This window comes from Equus quagga, chromosome 1 (genome assembly GCF_021613505.1).
Source record: "Equus quagga isolate Etosha38 chromosome 1, UCLA_HA_Equagga_1.0, whole genome shotgun sequence".
Taxonomy (NCBI): domain Eukaryota; kingdom Metazoa; phylum Chordata; class Mammalia; order Perissodactyla; family Equidae; genus Equus; species Equus quagga.
Genome location: NC_060267.1, coordinates 181,289,925 through 181,309,889, shown reverse-complemented (window position 1 = coordinate 181,309,889; position 19,965 = coordinate 181,289,925). Strand labels below are relative to the sequence as shown.

At 36.7% G+C, this 19,965-nt stretch overlaps 1 protein-coding gene across 1 annotated transcript in view; it reads right to left on the bottom strand.

The window, feature by feature from the left end:
• The window catches only part of RNF13 (ring finger protein 13), a 157,747-nt gene that overhangs the window by 109,526 nt on the left and 28,256 nt on the right, over positions 1 to 19,965 (bottom strand). The window contains exon 3 of the mRNA XM_046657344.1: positions 16,258 to 16,338. Within this exon, the coding sequence (XP_046513300.1) occupies positions 16,258 to 16,338 (81 nt within the window). The remainder of the gene's footprint in view (positions 1 to 16,257; positions 16,339 to 19,965) is intronic.

The following is a 19,965-nucleotide window of genomic DNA, read 5'->3' as shown; positions in this document are numbered from 1 at the left end:
GTGTACCATATACTTGCTAGCCATTGATATTGTTAGACTCTCTATTTTCACTAATCTGATGAAGGTGAAGTGCCATCTGGCTATAATGTACACAAGGAGACATTTTTAAGGATGTTCAATGCAGGAAAAAAACTGACATCTTACATATCTGCCAACAAACAATGAAAACATAAAGTGTGGCATATTCATAAAATGGAGTATTATGCAACAGTTAAAATGAATGAAGACCATATAAATTTCAAATATAGTGTTGGATGAAAAAAGCAAGTTTAAAACAGACCAAACAAAATTTAAAAGCAGGTACAGCAATGTTTACAGATGCATATATAAGGTAAAAAGTGTTTTATAACATAAATAGGAAAGATATACATAAATTTCAGGATAATGATTATCAATGATGAGGGAGAAAATGGAATACAATTTGGAAGGATAAAAAGAATGTTCCAGGAACATTCTATTTCCTCTTTTAAAAAACGGCAAAATATTAACATCTAGGTAGCAGGTATACAGGATATTCTATTATTCCCTTACTCTATTCCATGTTTAAAATATTTCATAATTTTTAAAAAGTGAAAACGATCTAAATGTCCCATGACACAGGGCTTGGTTACATCATGGTGTAACAATTCAAGGACTGAAATAAATTGCAGAATTTCTAGTGATGATATGAATGCATATGTTTTTATATGAAAAGACATCCATGATATTGGATATGCCGTGATATTGCCAAATTTGAAGAAGTGCAAAATAGCATATATAAATGCATAAAATGAAGGTACAAATGTGTCTATAAAAATCACATAATTATACCAAATGTCTACTACTATAATCTCTCGGTTGCAGAATTATATATGCTTTTCATATTCTTCTTTATACATGTTCCGTATCATCTTAATTTTTATGGTGAGCATATATTACTCTTATAATCAGGAAAATATTTTTTTCATAAGCAGAAGAATAAAAAATTACTCTTTCACCATATCAAATTGAGAAAGCCAGCAGGAAAATCTAATGAAAACTACTAAGTGAACAACAAAGACACCCAGTAATGAAACAGGGAAGGGGGGGAGGAAGTAGATTTATGAGATCAGACACCTAAGCCTCCTCTACATCCAAGATGGTACGAGACTAAATAGAACAATGCAGGTGGGTCCAAGGAAGGTGGAAGAGACTCCGGCCCAGACCGTGGAACAAAGGAGAAGAACCCAGGTTGGATTTGGGGAATTCCATGTAAGATGGGTGGAATATCTGTAGAGTTTCCCATGCATCCTTTCAGGTCCTCCCGCTTATTCTCTCTCCCTACATCCACACTTCTGTAAGTGATAACTTGTCATGATGAAATAATTCTTATTTTCCACATCTAATGAAACACTATATTCCCTGATTCAGTTAACAAATGAATGAGCAATCATTACTTTTGAAATTAACAAGGAAAAGGTTTATTTCAGAAGCTCAAAATCCACTGAAGAAGCATTCTTTTTATACCATCTAACTCTGTGCATTTGAAAATGTCTTTAGAGTTTAGAATTCCTATTTTATGCGTAGCCAGGTGGTTTTCCTCCTTATTTTGCTGATGCTATTTCCTTATTTATCTTTTAAAAACGGAACTCTGACCTTTATTTTAGTCTACAAACTGAAGGTGATATTTCAACAGTGAACAGTTCCTAAGAGTGAGGAAGGCAAGTACATTCAGCCTTCATGAAGACTTCTTCACAAAACTGTCAAGAGTTCTGGGGGGAAAATACCATAGCTGGTACTGAGCATCTTCTCTACAAAGAAAGTACAGGCGGTATCACCAATGAGCCATCCAGACAACCACATGTCCTTATAATATTTGCATTTTCCTTCACTAGGAAAAGAAAATTGCTCTCCTAATCTCAAGCCTTTGCATTAAACAAAATCACTTCTTCTAAAAGAATCCTAAAATTAACTAATAAAGTAATTTTCCACAAATAAGTCAAGTTTGTGGAAAATTAACTGATAATTATATAGGGCACTGATTTAAGAATAATGATAAGGAGAAATAAATCATATATCATATAAGGAAAACCCTTTCCTTGTACCTTTGTTCTGGATATTAAGAATGATACAGTCAAGGACAAATCTGCATCCCATGACCTTCATCCTCTGTGTCCCCTCCTCATCAACATAAAGAACATATGTTGAGTACCAGATTACAAAAACACTGTATACAATGATCACAGCAAATCTAGCCCAAAAGGTATTTTGCTGAAAACAAGATCTGCCATTGATAGTTCTACAAGGAAATATGATGTGAGGACTACTGATCAAGGCTTCCTTCTGAGACATAAAGCTTGTTTGAATTCTTTAGTAATCATCATTATCTCCTGTACCTATCAAGGCACTTCTTAAAAGTACAGAAACAAGAAACCTAGAAAAGCTTGATCTTCCTGAGACTGGCCTTTAATGTGTACTAAATTATTCCAACTATACTGATAACAAACAGAGTCTAGAAGGAGACCTTGCTGGCATTACAAATCTACATGTAATATCGTGACTATTCAATAATGATGCTTTAATAGTTGATTATTCATTTCAAGTTAAAAACAAGGGCTTTTACACTATACAATAAAGAAAATATTGGGACATAAAATGGGAAAATAAAGACATCCTAAGCACGGAGTGGGGGGGTGTGGAAAAAATTTACAAACTTTTTGGAGGAAAATATCTCAAGACCTCAGGTAAGGAAGGATTTACTTAAGACACAGGAAATGCAAAATATCAAAAAAGAGGTCTACATTAAAATTTAAACAGGCATAATTTTCAAAGGCAACTTAAAATTAAAAAGCAAGCACAGAGAGAAAATATAAGGATTAGTGTATAGAAAAATGTGCAAAAAAGAAACACAATTCAAACTAGAAGAAACCTGCTTCACTAATAATCCTATAAAAAGATGCTTGGTCTCACTAACAATCCAAGAAATACCAATTAAAACCAATAAGATACCATTTCGTATCCATCAGGCTGGGAGAAATTTAATAGTGACAATACAAGGTCTTGGCAAGCACCTGGTAAAACAGCAACACTTGCATGTAAGTTTCCTTTGGCATGGGAGGGGAAGGAATGGGCCTACCACACCAAACCTTGAGGTTAAAGACCTTCTGAAATGTTTACTGGGTACTCTGAGTAATGAACTCCTTCTCAGTGTCTAACTCTGCACAATGACCGCAATGTACAATATTTCACTGCCAGGTCTCACACAGGGTATTTAGACTTAAGGGAACATATTGACACCATACATCTTCCCTTCTGATCTGAGGCACAGCGACAGGGTCTATATATACAAATAAATAAATACATACATACATAAATCAATAAGTTAAGGTTTTCTGGACAAGTTTCCTGCCAAAACAGTCAGTTAAAACATATTACTGAAAACACAGAGCTTGCCCCAGGTAAAAGTATCGAATCATTCCTTTAAAACTCTACAACACTGGAGCGACGTCAGCATCATGGCGGACTGAGCTTGCCTGGGACTTTCTCCCCTCCAACAAAAGGAGCAACCATATTCCAACAAAAAATATCTGAATAGCACAGGAATGCTTGGAGACCCACAGCAGCCAAATCACAGAGGGCAGAGAGGCTGGAGCCCCTGTCAGAGGAGCTGGAATGGGGTAAGAGAGAACTTTCCTCCCTCCCCTAAAGATGGGGATCGCTGAGCAGGAGGCTCCGTAAGGGAAGGAGTGGGAGCAGGGTCATGCATCCCACAGGATCACCAGGAAATCCCTAGTGCTCTTGCAGCCTAGAGGGAAGCCCTCTAATGGGGTGAAAGCTTTCGTGTGGGGGGGACCCCATCAAGCCAAGACCCCAGGAGACCAGATAGCGAGAGCTGATCAGGACACCCGACTGTGCGCAAGAGAAAGTGCCCCCCCAACCTGCGCTGCGCTGCACCATCTCGGCTGAAGGCGGAGGGCTCAGAATATGCAGCTCTCAACCCCCATCTAGTGGCGACAGGCTGTAACTGAAACCGAATAATATCACTATGCGGAAAAACCATTCTAGCTTCAAACAATTCATAAAAGCTCCAGACCAGAAGGAAAACAATAAAAACACAGAATTATGTCCTGAGTACTTGGAAATAAGTAAACTAAATGACAATGAATTCAGAATAGCTATTGTCAAAAAACTCAATGAGGTAAAAGAAAATACAGAGAAACAACTCAATGAGTTTGGGAGTTACGTCACAAAAAAGATTGAAACTATAAAGAAGAATCAATCAGAAATACTAGAGATGAAAAATACAATGGATCAGATAAAACAAAATACGAATTCCCTGAATGCCCGTGTGGAAACCACAGAGGAGCAAATCAGCATAATCAAAGACAGACAGACTGAATGGCTCCAAACAGAGGAAGAGAGAACTAAGACTAAAAAGAAATGAAGAAAATCTCCAAGAAATATCCAACTCAATCAGGAAATGCAACATAAGAATTATAGGTATCCCTGAAGGTGAAGAAAAGGAGAATGAAGCAGAAAGCGTGCTTAAAGAAATAATAGCAGAGAACATCACAAATCTACGGAATGAGAGAGAAATATGTGTGGAGGAAGCTTTCAGATCTCCTAGATATATCAATGTAAAAAGACCTACTGCAAGGCACATAGTGGTAAAACTGGCAAAAATGAATGACAAAGAGGGCCGGCCCCGTGGCCAAGTGGTTAAGTTCGCGGACTCTGCTTCGGCAGCCCAGGGCTTTGCCAGTTTGAATCCTGGGCACGGACGTGGCACCGCTCAGCAGGCCCTGCTGAGGCAGCATCCCACATGCCACAACTAGGAAGACTCACAACTAAAGAAATACACAACTATGTACCAGGGGACTTTGGGAGAAAAACAAAAAATTTAAAAAAAAATTTAAAAAAAAAATGAATGACAAAGAAAGAATACCAGGGCGGCAAGGCAGAAGAAAATAACCTACAAAGGAACCTCACCAGACTTTCAACACATTTCTCTGCAGAAGCCTTACAAGCTAGAAAAGATTGGAATGACATATTCAAAACTTTAAAAGATAAAAATCTTCAGCCAAGAATACTCTATCCAGCAAAAATATCCTACAGATATGAGTGAGAAATTAAATCTTTCCCAGACAAACAAGAGCTAAGGGACTTCATAGCTACGAGACCCCCGCCCCACAAGAAATCCTCAAGAAGGCCCTCATACCTGAAAAGAGAAAAAAAGGGAGAAAGGGGTCACGAAACACAGAGTAAGGAGACAAATAAAATCAGAATAGGATAGCAAATATTCCACTATCACATTAGGATACAGGGAAGGAAAACACCAAAAAGAAAGACAATCTTATCACTTTAACCACAAAGTCACAACACAAGTTGGAATAAGAGACGAAAATAATAATTTAGGAGGGAAGGAAGAAAGGGAATGAATCAGTTTAGGCTAAGGAAATAAGAGGCCACCAGAAAATGGACTATGTTATGCACAAGATTCTGAATACAAACTTCAGGGTAGCCACTAAACAAAAAAGCAGAACAGAGACACAAAAAATAAGTAAGGAAAAAGCTAAGAAACCCAACATAAGAAACTGCAGAAGTCAATAGGTAGACCAAAACACACAAGATGAGAAACAAAGGAAATGCAGGAAAACCGGAAAACAGGTGACAGAATGTCAGTATTAAGCCCTCATACATCAATAATCACCCTCAATGTAAACGGACTGAACTCTCCAATAAAAAGACACAGAGTGGCAAGATGGATTAAAGAAGAAAACCCAAGAATTTTTTGCCTCCAGGAAACACACCTCAGCTCCAATGACACTGGCTCAGAGTGAAGGCATGGAAGATGATACTCCAAGCTAATGGCAAACAAAAGAAAGCAGGTGTTGCAATACTTATATCAGACAAAACAGATTTCAAGATAAGGCAGGTAAAGAGAAACACAGAGGGTCAGTATACGATGATCAAAGGGACACAACATCAAGAAGAAATAACGCTTATACATATCTATGCACCCAACACAGGAGTACCAAAGCTCATAAGGCAACTATTAACAAACCTAAAAGAAGATATCAAAAATAACACAATAACAGTAGGGGACCTCAACACCCCACTCACGTCATTAGACAGATCATCCAGACAGAAAATCAACAAGGAAACAGTGGAATTAAATGAAAAGCTAAACCAGTTGGACTTAACAGACATATATAGAACACTCCAGCCAAAAACAGCACAATACACTTTCTTCTCAAGAGTGCACAGAACATTCTCAAGGATAGACCATATGCTGGGAAACAAGGCAAACCTCTACAAATTTAAAAAATTGAAATAATAACCATCTTCTCCGATCATAATGCTATAAAGCTAGAAATTAATTACAAGAAAAAAGCTTAGAAAGGGACAAAGATGTGGAGACTAAACAACATGCTATTGAACAAGCAATGGATCACTGAAGAAATTAAAGAAGAAATCAAAAAAATCTGGAGATAAATGAAAACAATAACATGCCATACCAACTCATATGGGATACAGCAAAAGCTGTATTAAGAGGGAAATTGATCACAATACAGGCACACCTTAACAAAGAAGAAAAATCCCAAATAAGCAATCTCAGATTACACCTAACTAAATTAGAGAAAGAAGAACAAAGAAAGCCCAAAGTCAGAAGGAGAGAAATAATAAAAATCAGAGCAGAAATAAATGCTATTGAAACAGAAAAGGCAGTAGAAATGATCAATGAAACAAAGAGCTGGTTCTTTGAGAAGATAAATAAAATTGACAAATCTCTAGCCACACTTACAAAGAAAAAAAGAGAGAAAGCTCAAATAAACAAAATCAGAAATGAAAGAGAAGAAATAACAACAGACTCCACAGAAATACAATGGATTATAAGAGAATACTATGAAAAACTACATGCCAACAAAATCAATAACCTAGAGGAAATGGATAAATTCTTAGACTCTTACAATCTCCCAAAGCTAAGTCAAGAAGAAGCAGACAATCTGAACAGACCAACCACAAGGAAAGAGATTGAAACAGTAATCAAAAGCATCCCAAAGAATAAAACCTCAGGACCAGATGGCTTTCCTGGGCAATTCTACCAAACTTTCAGAGAGGATTTAATACCTATACTTTTTAAGCTATTCCAAAAAATTAGGGAGGATGGAACACTTCCTAACACATTCTACAGGACCAACATCACGCTAATACCAATGCCTGACAAGGACAGCACGAAAAAAGAGAACTACAGGCCAATATTGCTGATGAACATAGATGCAAAAGTTCTTGACAAAATTTTGGCAACCAGAATTCAGCAATACATCAAAAGGATCACACATCATGATCAAGTGGGATTCATACCAGGGACACAGGGATGGTTCAACATCTGCAAACCAATCAATATGATACACCACATCAACAAATTGAGGAATAAAAACCACATGATCATCTCAATAGATGCAGAGAAAGCATTTGACAAGATCCAACAGCCACTTATGATAAAAACTCTGAACAAAATGGGAATAGAAGGAAATTGCCTCAACATAATAAAGGCCATATGCGACAAACCCACAGCCAACATTATACTCAATGAGCAAAAACTGAGCGCTATCCCCCTGAGAACAGGAATGAGACAAGGATGCCCTCTATCACCACTCTTATTCAACATAGTGCTGGAGGTTTTGGCCAGAGTAATTAGGCAAGAGAAAGCAATAAAAGGAATGCAAATAGGGAGGGAAGAAGTGAAACTCTCGCTGTTTGAAGATGACATGATCTTATACATAGAAAACCACAAAGAATCCATCAGAAAACTTTTAGAAATAATCAACAACCACAGAAAAGTCGCAGGGTATAAAATCAACTTACATAAATCAGTAGCATTCCTATACTCTGATAATGAATTAACAGAAAAAGAACTCAAGAACACAATACCATTCACAATCGCAACAAAAAGAATAAAATACCTTGGGGTGAATTTAACTAAGGAAGCTAAAGATCTATACAACGAAAACTACAATGCCTTCCTGAAAGAAACTGATGACAACATAAAGAGATGGAAAGACATTCCATGTACATCGACTGGAAGAATAAACATAGTTAAAATGTCCATACTACCTAAAGCAATCTACAGATTCAACGCAACCCTAATCAGAATCCCAATGACATTCTTTACAGAAATACAACAAAGAATCCTAAAATTCATATGGGGCAACAAAAGACCCCGAATTGCTAAAGCAATCCTGAGAAAAAACAGCCAAGCTGGAGGCATCACAATCCCTGACTTCAAAACATACTACAAAGCTATAGTAATCAAAACAGCATGGTACCAACACAAAAACAGGTGCACAGATCAATGGAACAGAACTGAAAGCCCAGAAATAAAACCACATGCCTATGGACAGCTAATCTTCGACAAAGGAGCTGGGAGCCTACAATAGAGAAAAGAAAGTCTTTTCAACAAATAGTGCTGGGAAAACTAGAAAGCCATATGTAAAAGAATGAAAATTGACCATTTTTTTTCACCATTCACAAAAATACACTCAAAATGGATGAAAGACCTAAAGGTAAGTCGTGAAACCACAAGGCTTCTAGAAGAAAGTATAGGCAGTACACTCTTTGACATCAGTTTCAAAAGAATCTTCTCGGACACCATAACTCCTCAGATGAGGGAAATAACAGAAAGAATAAACAAATGGGACTTCATCAGACTAAAGAGCTTCTTCAAGGCATGGGAACACAGGATTGAAACAAAACAGGAACCCACTAATTGGGAAAAAATATTTGCAAGTCATATATCCAACAAAGGGTTAATCTCCATAATATATAAAGAATTCACACAACTCAACAACAAAAAATCAAACAACCCGATCAAAAAATGGGCAGGGGACATGAACAGACATTTCTCCAAAGAAGATATACAGATGGCCAATAGGCATATGAAAAGATGTTCATCATCACTGATCATCAGGGAAATGCAAATCAAAACTACACTAAGATATCACCTTACACCTGTTAGAATGGCAAAAATAACAAAAACAAAAAATAAGAAATGTTGGAAAAGTTGTAGAGAAAAAGGAACCCTCATACACTGCTGGTGGAAATGTAAACTGGTGTAGCCACTATGGAAAACAGTATGGAGATTTCTCAAAAAATTAAAAACAGAAATACCTTATGACCCAGCCATCCCACTACTGGGCATCTATCCAAAGAACTTGAAGTCAGGAATTCCAAAAGTCCCATGTATCCCTATGTTCATTGCAGCATTATTTACAATAGCCAAGACGTGGAAGCAACCTAAGCACCCATCAACTGATGAGTGGATAAAGAAGATATGGTATATATACAATGGAATACTACTCAGCCATAAAAAAGAATAAAATTGTCCTATTCACAACAACATGGATGGACCTTGAGGGTATTATGTTAAGTGAAATAAGCCAGATAGAGAAAGACAATCTCTGTATGACTCCACTCATATGTGGAAGTTAAACATATAGACAAAGAGAACAGACTAGTGGCTTCCAGGAGAAAGGGAGGGGTAAGGGGTGGGCACAAAGGGTGAAGGGGTGCACCTACAACACGACCGACAAACAATAAGGTACAACTGAAATTTCACAAGATTGTAAACTATCATAAACTCAATAAAAATTAACTTTAAAATAAAAACTCTACAACACTAACATGCCATATTTTAATCCATGCAAGATTCACAGTTTTTACATTAAAACTCAAATAGCTAAAATTTGTTTGGCTTTCTGATTTTCCTATACTTGAAAATTTTTTTGTTCACTTTATTTTTGTTGAGGTAACACTCGCTTATAACATTATATAAATTTCAGGTGTACATCATTATATATTTCTATTTCTGTGTAGACTACATCACGTTCACCATCCAAAGACTAATTACCAACTGTCATCATACATACATGCTTTCTTACCCCTTTTGCCCTCCTCGCTCCCCCTTCCCCTCTGGTAACCACTAATATAATCTCTGTATCTGTGTGTGTGTTTGTTGTTGTTGTCATCGTTTTTAGTTTGCACTTATGAGTGAAATCATATGGTATTTGACTTTCTCCATCTTATTTATTTCACTTAGCATGATATCCTCAAGATCCATCTATGTGGTCGCAAATAGCAAGATTTCATCTTTTTATGGCTGAGTAGTATTCCATTGTGTATTCCATCCCACATCTTTATCCATCCATCCATTGATGGGCACTTAGGTTGTTCCAAGTCTTGGCTATTGTGAATAATGCTGCAATGAACATTAGGGTGCAAACATCTTTGTGACTTAGTGTTTTCACGTTCTTTGGATAAATACCCAGAAGTGGAATAGCTGGATCATACAGTAGTTCTATTTTTAGTTTTTTGAAGAATCTCCATACTGTTTTCCAAAGTGGCTGCAGCAGTTTAAATCCCCACCAGCAGTGTATTAGGATTTCCTTTTCTCCACATCCTCTCCAACACTTATTTCTTGTCCTGTCAATTATAGTCATTCTGACAGAGGTGAGGTGATATCTCATTGTTTTAATTCACATTTCCCTAATAATCAATTATGTTCAACATCTCTTCATGTGCCTGTTGGCCATCTGTATATCTTCTTTAGAAAAATATCTCTTCAGATACTCTGCCCTTTTTTTTTAATTTTTTTATTTTTCTTTTTTTGAGGAAGATTAGCCCTGAAGATAACATCTACCACCAGTCTTTTTGCTGAGGAAGATTGGCCCTGAGCTAACATCTATGCCCATCTTTCTCTACCTTATATGTGGGATGCCTGCCACAGCATGGCTTGATAAGCAGTGCATAGGTCAGCATCCGGGATCCAAACCAGCAAACCCCAGGCCACCGTAGCGGAACGCACAAATGTGACCATTGTGCCACCAGGCCAGCCCCCTTTGCCCATTTTTTAATTTGGTTGTTTGCTTTTTGTTGTTAGTTGTATGAATTCTTTATGTATTTTGGGTATTAACCCCTTATCAAATAAACGATTTGCAAATATCTTCTCCCAATTGGTAGGTTGTCTTTTCATTTTGTTCATGGTTTCCTTTGCTGTATAGTTTTTTAGCTTGATGTAGCCCCATTTGTTTATTTTTTCTGTTGTTTCCCTTGCCTGAGGAGACATGGTATTCAAAAAGATACTGCTAAGACCCATGTCAAAGAGTGTACTGCCTATGTTTTCTTCTAGAATTTTCATGGCCTCAGGTCTTACATTCAAGTCTTTCACCCATTTTGAGTTAATTTTTGTCTATGGTGTGAGATAATGGCCTACTTTCATTTTTTTGCATGTGGCTGTCCAGTTTTCCCAACACCATTTACGGAACAGACTTTCTTTTCTCTGTTGTATGTTCTTGGCTCCCCTGTTGAAAATTAGCTGTCCATAGATGTATGGGTTTACTTCTGGGCTCTTGATTCTGTTTCATTGATCTGTGTGTCTGTTTTTGTGCCAGTACCATGCCGTTTTGATTACTATAGCTTTGCAGTATATTTTGAAATCAGGGAGTGTGATAACTCCAGCTTTGTTCTTTTTTCTCAGGATTGCTTTGGCTATTCGGAGTCCTTGTTGTTCCACATAAATTTTAGGATTCTTTGTTCTACTTCCATGAAAAATGTTGTTGGGACTTTGATGCAGATTGCACTGAATTCCAATCAATGAGCACAAAGTATCTTTCCATTTCTTTGTGTCTTCTTCGATTTCTTTCAACAATGTTTTCTAGTTTTCAGTGTACAGGTTTTTCACTTCTTCGGTTAAATTTACTCCTAAGTATTTTACTCTTTTTGTTGTGATTGTAAACGGGATTGTACTCTTAATTTCTCTTTCTGCTCTTTCCTTGTTAGTGTATAGCGACTTATTTTTGTATGCTGATTTTGTACCCTGCAACTTTACTCTATGTACTGTTTTTTACTTCTATTAGTTTTTTGGCGGATTCTTTAGGGTTTTCCATATATATAAGCCATCTGCAAATAGTGATAGTTTTACTTCTTCCTTTCCAATCTGAATCCCTTTTACTTCTTTTTCTTGCTTGATTGCTCTGGCTAGGACTTTTAACACTAGGTTAAGTAAGAGTGGTGAAATTGAGCATCCTCATCTGGTTCCTGTTCTCAGAGGGATACCTCTCAGTTTTTCACCACTGAGGATGTTAGCTGTGGGTCTGTCATATATGGCCTTTTTATCTTGAGGTACTTTCCCTCTATACCCATTTTATTCAGAGTTTTTATCATAAATGGATGCTGTATCTTGTCAAATGCTTTCTCTGCACCTATTGACATGATTATGTGATTTTTATTCTTCATTTTGTTAATGTGGTGTATCACGTTAACTGATTTGTGGATGCTGAACCATCCCTGCATCCCTGGAATAAATACCACTTTATAATGGTGTATGATCTTTTCAATGTATTGTTGTATTTCATTTGCTAGCATTTTGTCGAGGATCTTTACATCTACATTCATCAGCGATACTGGCCTGTAATTTTCTTTTTTGGTGTTGTCTTTGTCTGGTTTTAGTATCAGAGTAATGGTGGCCTCATAAAATGAGTTAGCAAGTGTCCCTTCCTCTTCAACTTTCTGGAAGAATTTGAGAAAGACAGTCATTAAGTCTTCTTCGAATGGTAGAATTCACCAGGGGAGCTGTCTTGGCCTGGAATTTTGTTTTTTGGAAGGTTTTTTATTACTGTTTTGATCTCCTTACCAGTGATCAATCTATTCAGATTTTCTATTTCTTCTCGATTCTGTTTTGGAATTGTTGTATGATTCTAAGAATATTTTTTTAAATGATGGAGGAGGGTAGAGAAACCACTACTCTCTTGACTACTGTTAGCTTAATATTAGGGCATATGTAAATGGAACAGAAACAAAGAATTTCAACTGATGTGTGTTATACTATAAATATCCGATCTCTTATAAATGGTGGAATCCAATGATATTATAAAACCTACAGAACACAGGATATAAGTTTACAAAAACTATCCTAACTAAACTCTCTGGGCAAAGTTTAAAAGCAAAATAGTTCTCAGCTACATCTCTTAATAACCATATTGTATCTTTAAATTAACTTGGTTATATTTTTAACACATTCATTTAATTGGTTTTATAGACACTATACTACAATGAGATATCCCCACTTCATCACCAAGTCTTCCTTGTAAACAATAACGAATAAGCTAGCATTTGTGAATTCTCAATCTGGGCAATGGCAAGCCAGTCATGCAAATATAAAAGCTATCTATAATGATCCAACAATTTTTTAGAACATTCTCTCTTCTGTCACTGCATTTCAATTCCTGAGCTTGCCCTGTATTGCCACAGTGCAAAAAGCAGGCAGATATTTAACACTACTCTTTCTTAGGCAGTGAATAAGCAAATTTGTCAAATACCTTTTAAGTGTAAACTGAATTTACACTAACATAGTAATAGAGGAGCCCCAGTAGGACTATGGTTACCAGGAGTTGATGGAACTCTTTAAAACAAGCTTGCAGGGTTGGCGCCCTGGCCAAGTTGTTAAGTTATGCTCTGCTTCAGCGGCCCAGGGTTTCGCTGGTTCAGATCCTGGGCACAGACCCATGGCACCACTCATCAAGCCATGCTGAGGCAGCGTTCCACACAGCACAACCAGAAGGACCTACAACTAGAATATACAACTATGTACTAGAGGGCTTTGGGGAGGAGAAGAATAATAAAGAAAAGAAGAAGAACATTGGCAACAGATGTTAGCTCCAGCGCCAATCTTTAAAAAAAACAAGGTTGCTAAGCAGAAAGGCTCTTCAGTGAAAAGGGATGGTCTGACTCCTTGGGCTGAATGAAAGAAAGGTTGCCAGCTCAAAATCACGGGCAATCAGAGAAATGTAAATTAAAACAAGATAATACTTTTTGCCCATCAGATTGGCAAAAGCTGGAAAGACTAATAATATCCAGTGTTGGCAAGACTGTAAGGAAATGCATATTCTCATACACTGATAATGGGAATAAATTAGTACAGCCTTTTGGAAACGTAATTTAGTGTATCTATGAAAATTTTAGATGTACATACTCACTGACTCATCAACTGTACTACCAAACCTCTATCCTAAAGAAATAACTGGACTTTGGATAAGAAACCAAAATATGTGTTAATAGGAAATAATGAATAAACTATGGTCATTCATATTACAGAATACCATGCAGTGCTTAACAGGAACATGACAGATCCACAGGTGCAGCTGTGGAAAGATCTCCAAGGAATAAGGCTAAGTGTGGGGAAGCAGAGGAATCAAATTACAGAGTACATTGTAGTGGATGCCTATCATGCATGGTGCCTCAAACTTTCTGAACCCACTCTCCCCACACTATGAATCTCACCTTCCCAAAGTAGACTAAAACAAAAAAAATTTAAAAACAAACTATATTGTATTACCCAGCTTCCCTCATAGCTAGTATTTCACTAAAGTATGTTGCTAGTAACTACACGGCCTCGAGTCTGTCAATCAGAAAAATCCAGGTGTTAGATCTGAGGAAACAGTCTGGCAAAGGATCTCTCTTTGATTAGCCTGGGTGGCAGTAAAGGCAGAATGTTTTGGGATACGACCACAGAGGCTTCCTGTTCAGAGAAAGGGCAATGTGCTTTGGGGGTCAGTGGCTGCATCAATACTTTATCAAGCCAGTTCCACAAGGTGGTTCAGGGTTTTATTTCCAAAACAGTTTGTAAACTGCTTCTCCAGGCTGTGATACTCTAAACATCTTTATCCCTTCCCAGAATGGATTCTATTATAAAAATGAAGAAACTTTTCACATACCCAAATGATAAACTACTTATGAACTTTACGACTTCATAAATTTATGATCTAAAAAGTACTACATATTCAGAAAAGGATCTGAAGGTCAGATCACGTAATACCCTGATGTTTACCTCTGACGAGGTTAGTGGGATTGACATGTATGGATGAGGAAAGGGGGAAGGTAGGCTTTTTCTTTTTTCTCTGTATACTTCTTTTCTGTTTAAATATTTTTACAATGAGAAACAGTCATACAATGCTGGGAATTATTTTTAATAATTTAAAATATTTAAAAAATTAAAAACTGATATGTTCCTCCCATAGGTGCATGCCATCCTAACTAGAATGATAGTTTTATGGTACTTAAATAAGGAATTTTAAGAAAGTTAGAACAACTGAAAACATTCTGTGGAGCATATACACACAATTCCATGTACTCTAACCCATATAACATAAAAACCTCATCTTATCTTGGAATGGAGAAGGACTTTCTAACCATGATCCCTGAGGTAGAAGGAAAAGAAAGTAACTTTTAACTATATACACCAAACTTCTGAAACCTTACAGTTAAAAGATGAAGGAAGAATTATCTGAAGCATATACGGCAAACAATAGATTGAAACTCCCAACATATAAAGAATTCTTACAAATCAAGAAGAATGGACATCTTAATTTAAAAATGAGCAAAGAGTATTAATAGGAAATTGATTCTCTCTTTCTCTCACATTCACACACACACGAAATGGACAAAAAAATTAAGATTTTCAATCTCAGATGCTTTTTATCAATTAACAAAAACTTGGTAATATCTAGTATTGAAGAGGGTGTGGGAAAAAGGAAAGTCTCAGACACTACTGGTGGCAATCTAAAATTGTCCCAAACTTTCAAAGGGCAACCTGGAATATACAACAATATTTTAAACATACGTTCCACAAACAAAGCAATTCCACATCTGGAAATGTATCTTACGCAAACAAACAAATACACAAAGATGAAGACATTCATTGTAGCACTGTTTATAATAACAAAAACTGGATAACCTAAACATCTACTATGAAAAATTAAACCAATGTTCAAAGATCCATAGTATTTCATGATATTGTAAAATCATGCAGCCACTGCAAATAAAAACACAGATCCTTCTTTATTTGCGTAAAATGTTCGAGATATACAATTAAGTGAAAAAGGCAGGTAATCAAGTAGCATGTTTCTATTAGTGTTAAACAGAGATTCATTATGTATGTAAACAATTACATAAATATATACGTGCACATATATCTACACACACACAGAACACATATCCTAGAAAACAGGTCTGAGATATTATATACCAAAATGTTAACAGTAGCTAGTTCAGAATAACACAATCATAGATCATTCTTACTTCCTTCTTCATACCTTTTGAATAGTATGAACCCTTTATAAATGAATATGTATGGGTTTTATGATACAAAATAGTAAGAAATATTTTCATTCTTTAAACAAATAAAGAATAAAAATCACTTTATTAAATACTTCATGCCTTTATCATATATTACTATTTTCTTACCTTTAAACCTTCAGCTGGAAGTCTATATCCAAATCTTGCTGGAAGGTCATCAAATGTCTGAGATGCATTTTCAAAATTATACTGAATATAAAATTAAAAACAATCAAGTTACAACCAATTTACACATAACACTAAAAACAAGTTTATTAAATTATTTATGTTTTCATTTCTTCAATTCTGATTTACTATCACAGCTTACCACAATAGAAATCAACTTTGTAAATGCATCACTAAAAGAGCAATGAATACAAACAATTTACTTCGTATACAACTGCTTAAATTGGATTCTGATTTCATATAATTATCATTAAACAGCAGAAATAATTCTGTAACATTGAACAACCTACTGTTTTCTGAGTTTTTCCCACAGACAATTCCCTAGCAAGGAATTTTCTAAACAGATTATTTTCCAGCAAGAGTTCCATTTTATTTTCTCTATATTTAAGGGTCTGATTTAATAGAAGAGATTTACAGGATTTCTGGCTGTAGCTATGAAAGATGCCTTTTCCCCAGAGAAAGAAGGAGCACTAAATCATACTTTGAAGGCATTGTCATTTTTTATATAATCTGAACATTTTTATCCGGGGCTGAGCAATGAAAAGACTAAACTCAATGAAATACATACACAGAGACAGCTGAAGGTAGTCAAACTCTTTCACAAGTTTCCCTTTCTTACAGATACAGATTCCTATGCTACAATGCTTGTCAGTCCTCTACCAAAACAGAACAAAACAAAGGTTCTCTGTGCTTCAGAAGATAATAATAATGATAATTGTTGTGAGTTTGCTATATTATTTAAGAACGTTCAGTGTGCTATATAGAAAACAAGACAAACAAGGAAGGTAGATGAAACTAAGCAAAGATGGTAAACAAGGGACTTTTGAAACACAGGCAAAACTTACACGATGTATTAGAAGTTAAGATAGTTGTCTATAAACTCTAGGCCAAAAATAGAAGACATCTGTTTTGAATATAGATAAAAAGATGGAACAAACTAAGTGTTCTGTATAGATAGCAAGGGACGCAAGGATCAAGCAAACCTTAAATATTCACTGAGTATAAATTAGGTCACATATCCAGATTGACAGTTATGTCTTCCCTAAATCAAACACCCATTGGTGATCCCCATCCTACCCTCATGTGTCATCTCCCAGAGACAGGCAACAGAGTACAGGTCAGCTGCTCAGGTTAGCAGCAAGGCACAGCTGCGTGCAGATTTAAATACCTTGCGTCGCTCCAAAGAGCAAGCAAACACTGGATCCAGACAACCTTCATCTGTCAAGTCCCCTTGTCCACCCTCAAACCAGGTCCTGGTAACCACACTGTCACCTGGGAAAGCTGATACAGCATAGAGAGACTGGACCAACTAATAATGGGCAAGACAGGACTCGGGTCGTGTGGTTCTTGCATTCCACTCGCACCCAATCCTGAGTGTCTTAACATACTGATCTTTCGCCTCTGCTCCTCACTGTATGTCTGTAATTAATTCCATAAACTGTGTGATTTAAGTGTCTGAATTTGGTCACTGAACCTATCCATTCTGTTACCTCCGGATAATCAGCCTGGTAGTACACTTGGAGATCAGCATCGCCTCAAGATAATTCCTACTATAACAATAATTCATATTTGCAGAGTGTTCTATGGTTTACAAAGTGCTTTTGAGTCACAAAATTGCTTTTCTATCCATTATCACAAGGTGTCATTTAATTCCAATTAAAATACCTTTCTTTAACTGATTTCATTCAATTATGATCAGCTTTGTGTTGAACTTGAGAAAGACATTTGACTCCTCCAAGGCCAAAGACACTACTATAAAATAAAGAAATTGATTTGGATCAACATAGATAGACCAAAGAAAAAACACAAATGTGTGCAGGCAGTACTTAAAAAAAGTACTCTTAAAATCAGGAAATGGAAAACCTATAACTGTACTAAAGTATTCTTTTATCACTTCCTATTATGCACTGAGGAATGTCATTTTTTTGGCTAGAATTTTAGAAATAAAATATCTAGCTTGAACTGCAGTACTTGTAACACTAGGACTTGGAGTAAGTTTTGTTATTGAGTGAGACCCATTTTGAAACTGCTTCGTCTTTCTTAACAGCAAAGTAAGAACTGTCTCACACCGCCTCTTAGAATCACGTTGTTTAAAAACAAAAAATGTTCCCATCGTTCGTGAAAAAGACAAACAGAAACATCTTTAGCACAAAAGTGCTTTACATTTTTAGTGTTGCAGTAGGAGCTGCCGCTCATGAAGTTGAACCATGCTCACTGGTAACCTTCTGAAGTAGAAACTAAAGTTACCCCGCTCTGGAATCCCATCCTCAGTAACTGCCAGGTCACAGTTTCAGTCCACTTATTTCAAAAAGGTCTTTTACTTAACCAACTCTCCTCTTTGACCGCAGCCTTAATGAAAGTTTAATTTCACTTAGAAAGAAACAAACAGCTAACGATTATTGAACACTTATGACATCATGCCAAACACTTGACAGGTATTCACTTATTTAATCCTTACAACAATCCTATAAAGCCAGCCCCTATGATCATCATTCTCATTTTACAGAACGTCAAAAATAACTCGCTCCTGCAAGTTCGAGGAACCCAATTCTCATCCAGGCAGCTGGACCCCAGGGCCCTGGCTCTCAAGTCACTGCCCTACAAGGTCTCTCATGCTGTCTCATTCTCACAAGTAAATTAAGACTTCAGAGATATTAAAGAATTTGCCCAAGGTCATGCAACTACAGAGTGGTAGAACTGGATTTAACTCAGATTGTAAATCCACTGCTGGAGCTCTTAACTACCACGCTACATAATCCAATCCATTCACACACCAACCAAGGGTGCTTCTCTCCTGCTCTGCCCACTGATCCTCACAACCAAGCAACAGATTCTCTCTGACAAATGCCTACACCAGAATCAAAGGGCAGATTGGGAGTAAACCAAAATTGGGTTGTTTGACTCTCTGAAAATACACAATATAAATACTACTTCTCAATATGATCATGGCACAGCTCAAAGTAGCTTGTAGCCTATGGGCCTCAGAACATTCAACACTGGTCCATGATCTCTAACGTATAATGCCCGTGCCAATTCTAGCTCCACATTTCTAGATGCAAACCTACACACTCGATCATTACACAATTACACATTTCCTTCTGGGTCAAAGGAAAGAGAAATGATGAGATAAGAGACAAAAAGAGAATGAACTGCTAACAGAAATAACAATAATCCAAAGTACCAAGGAATAAATGCTATTAAAAGAAGATATGAAAGAACTAAACCTCTGAGGAAAAGCTATTAATCAGTTCAAACACTTACCGAACTCCTCCTCTCTAACTCTCACTAGGGACTAGGAACATGAAGTTTAGTTAGACACAGTCCTGCCTTCCAGAGGCGCATGATCTAGGAGGCTCACTGACTAGTCAGCAACACACTCCAGTAGCATCTCCACAGCCTCTCAGAACTCACCGACTAGCTGAACGAATACTGCTGTCAGGGAATTAACAGTTAAGTGAGAGAATTCAACTGCCAAAAATAAAATCATCTCGCATACAAAGAAGATGACTAAAACTGACTTTATTTTTTCAAAAGCAGTATCCTGATACCCGTCCAAAATGGAACTGGAATCAAGCTGATGTCCAACTTACATAAATCTCTATTACTACAAATTTCAGGGATGCTCTTATTCAATTAAAAGGAAGAGCTAAT